A 7,937-nucleotide genomic window follows, 5' to 3' on the forward strand; every position below is an offset into this window, starting at 1 on the left:
GAGACGTCAGAGGCTCGCGGTGAAAGCTATAGGAACAGGTCTTCCGCTTCGGCTCAGGAACTGTTGCCATCTCTATCAATGAATCAAGCTCTGGACTGTACCTGAGAAATGATATGCATGCAGGGATTAGCTTTTTTCATCATTTCATTTTTTTTTCAATTTTTTTCATTGCATTTCTTTTGAAAAATAAACATGCTATGATGCACATGATGCGGACACGACTGGCAAGCTGTGCATCTCTGAACACAGGATCGACGCTTCGACTCGAACTCTGATCACAATCATCTGAACCCCAAATTCAACTGGTCAACTGTCCTCTGAACCCAATCTGAGAAACTGAGTCACCAACAGGAGTACACTGAGTCACCAACTAGTCACCAACCGGTCACCAACGGTCACCATCTGTACCTGTTAAAATGATCATTCCCTCCCCACTCACGGGTGTCATCTAGGCCAGGGTAAGGTCGAAAGAAACGCAGCATAAATAACCTTTCGCAGAATACCATCATATACACACCTGAAGTATGTAACGATGATATCCTACCAGGGTCTGAACTGCTCGTGATATCGATGTTCCGCTAAGTGGCGCATACCACCCGCTTCCCATGAATCACTCTATTCCTAGGTTTCCTAGATTGTACTCATAGCCTGGGTATTGGGCCTTTTACCTCGAGTAACTCCCACCCCCAATCAGAGAAAACACAGCCAACACAGCAGATGAAATGAATGAATGCAAACATTAATGCACACATAAATGCAAACAATAAATGGAATGAATGCAATAAACAACACAGCAGAAAGCAACCAAAGCCCTAACCTAGAGAGCGCTAGGAGAGACTCGCTTAGGGAAGAAGGACCAGCACAGGTCAACTTCTCTAGAGTCCCCAGCAGAGTCGCCAGCTGTCGCATTACGCGAAAAACCGGCGGGAAACGAAGACAACAGAGCCGCCACCGTGCATTATTTATCCCAAAAGAGGGAAAGGAAACGCTCAGAGTAAACCTGGAAAAAGCATGGTCTTGCGACCAAAGAGAATGGGATCGGGAGTCAGTTATGCGAAGGGAAGGTATTAGCACCCCTACGCATCCGTCGTACTCGACGGGATCCACGCACAATAGGAAGGAAAATGGTTGCTAAAACACTGCTCAAATAAACATCTATACAGGCTGAAAGAGACACAAGAAAACAAACAAGACTGAACTCGGCAGGATATCGCATCCTGGGCCTACTTAGTCTATCAAGCATAGACATCAGAGTCAAAGTAGTTCGACCTGGGGAAACAACACATGCTCGCTAGGATGTCGCATCTTATGCATACGTATCTCCTTTGGACGAAGGAGAATCAGAGCATCCGTAGCTCGGCTAACACGCACACAAACAAACACAGGCAAAGGCAAACGTGGAGCCTGAATGCCAATCACTGGACTTACATCAGCATCCGAACCAAAAACACACACAAGGAGGCAAACGTGGAGCCTGAATGCCAATCACTGGGCTTACATCAGCATCCGAACCGAACAAAACTCACATTGGAACCCGAACGCCACTCGATGGACTTACATTAGCTTCCAAGCACACAACAACACAAAACAAAGACACAGGCGCCCGGAGAGATCTGCTCATCTCCTTCCTACGTACCTCATCTGGTATGAGGATCAGGGCGACGTAGTTCCCCTACGAAGGGACACAGGACTAGCCTAACCAGATGACAGAGGGAAACACAACTAGGGAGACTACGACTCGAGCCTAGCTGTTATCATGCAAAGTTATCCCTAAGTCAAGGTTTCTAGCTAACTTGCACAGGAAGCAAGCCTATCCTATTCAACACAAATAAACAGCAAACCAAGCATTCACAAGTAGCACACACTATATGCACACAAAAGGGCTCAATCAAAGGGTAAGACTGCAAGAGCAAGTCATCTGTACAGAGGTATGGTTAGCTCTTAACCTTGCCATCGAGGGGCTAAGGTGAAGCTGATGAAAGGTGAGTGAAGATGAGACTTCACAGCTCTTATCCCTGGTCAGGGAGAGCTTCAGACAAAGGAGTGTGGGTTCAGAAAGGAGGAACCCTTCTACACTCAAGACTCTGACACAACTGTACATTGTACAAGATCTTGGGTTTGTGTCCCAATGCATCAACACAGTGGTGTGAGCAGAGGGACGACTCAACAGAAGAGCGGGAGATAGATTGCATATCTCTTATATCCGCCAATTGCCTCATTGAGGTCTTTACCTGCTTGGGGACAAAAGTAAACAATCACAAACATTGCCTCTTAAGGAGGACTTCAGACAGTTGCCTGGCCAAGTAACAGGCCAGGTCTTCCAGACTACATGGAGACAAGAATGTTATACCTCAGTGCAAATTGCTTATCAAGCAAAGCAAAGCAATATTAGCAACTAATGTACCTGAAATCAATCAAATATCATCAGTATACCAATCACAGAACTAAACAGCAAATGGTTCACAATTAGCTATACACAGACAAACACAATCCAATGCACCAAAGTGCAAGTCAACTCAAAGGAGCCAAGCATCCTACAACATAAACCAAGTTAGTGTACAATGTCAAATGATATCTCAATCAAATGTGAATCCACCTCCTTAAGGTATTTTGCTTCTTAACCTGAAAATCACATTCAAACATGAGATACAAGACCACTAGGACAAGCCTAGGGTCAAAAGGAAGTGAAAAAGTCAAAACAGAAAGTGAGACATGATCAAATCAAGATTAACCAAATACAAAGAGAACCCAATTGGTCTCACATCTAAACTATGCACTAAATTCATTTCATGCACAATTTAAGTCAAGCTAGGCAAATGTGAATCATATATGAGCAAACAGAATAATCTCACTCAAACAAATACCTAAACACCTCAATAAATTCCACAAAAATTCCAGCCTAAACAGGACACATTCAATGAACCACATATCAATTTTCATGCCATTTGGACAAAAGGAAGTAGGTCAATGAAAATCATAAAGTCAGCAGAAATCCAAACAAGCCAACACATGGTAGCAAAATGAGCATCAACTTCAACCAAATGCCAAACAGTGAAAACAATTAAGAAATGAATGGGACCAAAGCCAAAGTGAACCCAAACATGTTATGAATCACTCCATCAAATTTCACATTCATATGATATGGTATGAGCATTTCACAAGGCATGGAAGTCAATCACTCAAACAAAACCCTAAAATGCCTAAAAAGCAAGCAAAAATCTCAATCAAATAGGAAATGGCTCAACAATTCCTACAAAATTTCATGGCTAAACTAGACATACAGAGGAAATCACATGCAAAATTTGAGGTCAATTGGCAAAGCATAGGCATATCAAATAAAATCATGAAGTTGACCTAACCTAGTGTGACACAAATTGTCACACTCAACTTGCACACATCATAATTTGCAAACCATAAATCCAAAATTCACAAACTACACATCAAAATAACCAGCAATGAGTCAAGAACAAGCATGTGAAATTTCATTCAATTTGGATAATGCATGATCATTTCATATTAAAAATGGTAAAACATACAAAAATATACACATGAACAAGATCAATAGGCAAAGTCAAAAATCCACCAGGCACAACTTGGACTACCATACCTAAAAAAAACTAGATTAAATTTGGAATCTAACACAAAAATTCCCACTCAAATTGGATTAAAATTGGATTTGTTTTGATTTTTTGAAGTTAATTGAAATAATGAAATATTTATTTAAGTTTTTAAAATGATTTATATGAATTAATTTAACACGGATGGCATTATGGTAATTACTTCACACAGGAAGCAAAACGCAGCGCATCACTTAATGTGATGACGCGTTTCTATTGGATAGTTTTGGTGGGAAACACGGATTTGAAAGCGCGGCCAGGGAGAGAAGATCAACACGCGATTTTTCCAGATATGGAAGCTGTTCTTCATCGTCTTCTTCCCAGATTCGGTTACGACCGATACTCAACCAAAATTGGCAAATGGCACATGGTTCTCTTCGTCTTCCCACGTACATCAATAATATGCAAACGAAATTTCCTAATTCCTACTGTATAAACCGGATCGATCCAAAATAGGTTTTGCATCAAAACTTTCAAACGTGATTTCTCTCTCAATAATCGATGAAACTTAATTCTACAAATTGCACAGTGTTCTACATTAGAAGATCTACAAGTGCCATATCTCAATTTTGAAAACGGTTAGAGTCGAATTCCAACCTTGGAAGATGGCAGTTGTGGAATCCTTGCGTTTCTTGCTCCAATTCGTGCAAACAGATGTAGAGGAATGATGTAGAAGGTGAATGGTGAAGAGATTTCAGCTCAAACGTGCATGATTCACGGTGAATTCGTGACTGCCATGGATGGAGTGAAGCTTGGACAGTTGGAGTTCTTGATCGGTTTCCTCTCCAATTTGCTTCAACAGTCCTTGTACATTACCTGCACATGAAGATTCAACCAAGATCTTGCAAAAACAATGGTGAAATATTGATGAATTGAGAAAAAAGTTTATGAAAAATGGAGAAAAAGTGAGAGAATTCTTGAGTTTTTTGTGATGGATCTGAAAAAGTGATTAGTGATTCTTGAAACAGTTACAATTAACAATATATACCAATGCCTTAATCCAAAATTAATCATGATTAGCAAAATGGAGTGAATTAATGTTAAGTGCATTTTCAAGTGTTAGGTCCAATATGCCCTTTTTCAAATTAAGCCACTATGACAGCAAAAACCAGTTCACACAAGTTCTAAATGGCATATGTGATGTGTTGAAAAAAGTCCCATGTCAAAATTCCATGTAATTTGAAAGTTGGACCATTTTGCCCTTGGTTTTTAATTAGTACACTTGAAAATTGACCTTTTTATGTGAAGACTTTTGGCAAAATGTGATGATGGATTATGAAAGTACACATCAAATGTGGTTTGCTCAAAGAAAAACCATCCAATTTGGCCATTCCATGTGAAAGTTATGCCACTTTGATTTTGGGCATTTTTGGAAAATGACTGGACCATATCTTGCCAACCACACATGGGAATTTCAAGTTCTTGGACTTTTTGGAATAGTGAGATCAAGATCTTCAACTTTCATTTTGGGCAAAATTCCATTTGAAGCTTGTATGATGAAGTAATTTTGGGGAGAAAAACTTTCCATTTTGGGCAGCTGAAATTACAGGTCACCTGCCATTTTAGGAAACTTCTTGTCTGACCTCCAAATCTTCAACCTTGGTCTTTGATATGTCAAATGAGACTTATATGGACATGAATGAAGCCTTTCAAACCATCTCACACCTTCCAATCCATAAAATCAGGCACAGTTGACCACAGTTGACTCTCTATGGTTCCAGCTGAAATTCAGCTTGACTGATGACTTCTGAGCATCCAATCTTTGTCCAAACCACTTCACAATGATTTTTAGACCATATGAACTTGATAAATCAATCCTAGGGCTTTGTCCCAATGAAAATAGCACATGCTTGCTTGATTGACTAATTCTCTTGACCAGTTTGACCTAATTCTTCTGAATGGCTTGCACTTGGGCAAATGGCTATGCAATGCTATGCAATGACCAGGTTATGTTAATGACCTAATGTGAAATGAATGTACAAAAGGTAGGGTGCAAATTTGAGGTGCTACACCATTTCCAAACTGGAATCTCTAAAGGTCGCAATAAACCACCTGGCTTTTGATGTTCGATCTTTACTTGCTGGCATACTATGCATTCTGACACATACCCTGGAATATCCATTTTCATTCCATTCCACCAATAGTCTTGATACATCTTCGATGAACCTGAATGTATGGTAAACGCCCCCTTGTGGCCTTCCTCTAAAACTTTTCTTTTCAGCTCAGTATTATCCAGAACACAAATCCTTTGATTAAACAGAATAACTCCATCTGGTGATTTAGCGAAACCTGGTTGAGTCGACATCTCTTGGAACTTCTCATCCATCATTTGTCCTTGCCGGATCTCTTCCCTTAGGTTAGAAGTAACATTCAAATTTCCCATTATCACACCATCCTGCGTCCAACTAAACTGAAAATTAAGATCTCGGAACTTTTCCAACAATACGTATTCTAACATCATTAACTCGGCCTTATGCATCTCTTTCCGACTTAAGGCATCCACAACCTTATTTGCCTTCCCTGGGTGATACTTAAGCTCAAAGTCAAAGTCCTTCAAATACTCCATCCACCTCCTCTGTCTCATTTTTAACTCTTTCTGGTCAAATAAGTATTTCAAACTCTTGTGATCGCTAAACATCTCAAAACTCACTCCATACATGTAATGTCGGCACACCTTCAGTGCATGAGTCAGATAGTTCTCTTCATGCGGCTTCAACTGACGTAAGGCATAAGATATAACCTGACCACTCTACATTAACACCCCTCCTAATCCTTTCTTAGAGGCATCACAAAATACTTTATAAGACTTACTAGGGTCGGGGATGACTAGAACAAGAGCAGTTGTTAGCTTTTCCTTCAAACTCATGAAACTCTGCTCACACTTCGAATCCCATTTAAAATAAATTTCCTTTCGGGTATGTCTATTCATTGGTAAGGCTATTTGCGAAAACCCCTTTATAAACCTTCGATAGTAACCTACCAAACCTAAGAAACTTTTGACCTCGGAAGCATTCTTCAGTCTTTCCCAACTAATAACTGCTTCGACTTTAGATGGATCCACTGATACTCCTTCTTGTGATATTACATGACCAAGAAACTTCACTTCGTTCATCCAAAACTCACACTTACTTAACTTGGCAAAAAGTTGTTTCTCGTGCAGTACCGACAAAACAATTCTCAGGTGTTCTCCGTGCTCTTGGGGAGTACGAGAATAAATAAGAATGTCATTAATAAAGGTCACCACGAAATGGTCCAAGTATGGTTGAAATATCCGATTCATATAGTCCATAAAAACAACAGGGGCATTCGTCACACCAAACGACATTACAAGAAACTCAAAATGGTCATATCGGGTTCTAAATGCGGTCTTTGGTGCATCCGAATTCTTAACTCTTATTTGATGATATCCCGATCATAAATCAATCTTCGAGAACACACAGGCTCGTTTCAACTGATCTAACAAATCGTTTATCCTTGGCAGAGGATACTTGTTCTTAATGGTGACTTTATTCAATTGGCGATAATCAATACACAACTGCATACTACCACCCTTCTTCTTTACTAATAACACTGGAGCTCCCCATGGTGAGACACTAGGTCAGATGAAATGCTTGGTTAACAACTCTTCCAATTGCTCCTTCAACTCTCCCAACTCGAGCAGTTCCATACGATACGGAGAAACGGATATTGGAGCCGTCCCAGGTATCAGATCAATAGATAATTCCACTTCCCTTTCAGGAGGAAAAGAAGTGACATCCTCAGGGAAAACTTTCGGAAATTCACAAACGATAGGAATTTGTGTAACACTCAGATTGTCGCTAGATTCCTTGGTGAGAACCAAGAGAACTGACTTTTCCTTCTCAAATAAGAAATTAACCATGCCAACCGTACCTTCCAAGATAGTAGTTAATATATCCTTTGGAGTAGCTTCACTAGGTGGGATGATAATCAACTTCTCTTCACATCCAATAAACACCGAATTGGCGGAAAGCGAATCCATCCCCAAAACCACATCAACCTTATTAAGTGGTAAACAAATCAGATCAATCTGGAAAATTCTACCATTCACCGAGAGCGAACAATTTTCACAAATCAACGACATCTCAACCACATCATCCATGGCGGTAATAACCAGCATAGGAGGAGACAAGGGAATTTCTTGCAAGCCAAGACGCTTCACGCACTGAATTGATACAAAAGAGTGTGTCGCCCCACAATCAAATAATACAAAACAAGGATGTTCATTGATGAGGCACGTACCAATAATTAAGGCACTATTGCTCTTAGCCTCTTGCATTCAAAGTATAAACTCGACCAGTT

At 40.2% G+C, this 7,937-nt stretch overlaps 1 protein-coding gene across 1 annotated transcript; it reads right to left on the reverse strand.

Moving 5' to 3' along the window:
- Positions 1–7,215: 7,215 nt before the first annotated feature.
- On the reverse strand, positions 7,216–7,737 carry LOC127101902 (uncharacterized). Its single transcript, XM_051039329.1, has one exon. The coding sequence runs from the start codon at positions 7,735–7,737 to the stop codon at positions 7,216–7,218; it is 522 nt and encodes a 173-aa protein (XP_050895286.1).
- Positions 7,738–7,937: the final 200 nt, after the last annotated feature.

This window comes from Lathyrus oleraceus, chromosome 7 (genome assembly GCF_024323335.1).
Source record: "Lathyrus oleraceus cultivar Zhongwan6 chromosome 7, CAAS_Psat_ZW6_1.0, whole genome shotgun sequence".
Classification (NCBI taxonomy): Eukaryota; Viridiplantae; Streptophyta; class Magnoliopsida; order Fabales; family Fabaceae; genus Lathyrus; species Lathyrus oleraceus.

What these genes read in the sequence shown, in the direction of transcription:
- LOC127101902 (XM_051039329.1), bottom strand. Translation starts at nt 7,737, where the DNA reads ATGGATGATGTGGTTGAGATGTCGTTGATTTGTGAAAATTGTTCGCTC.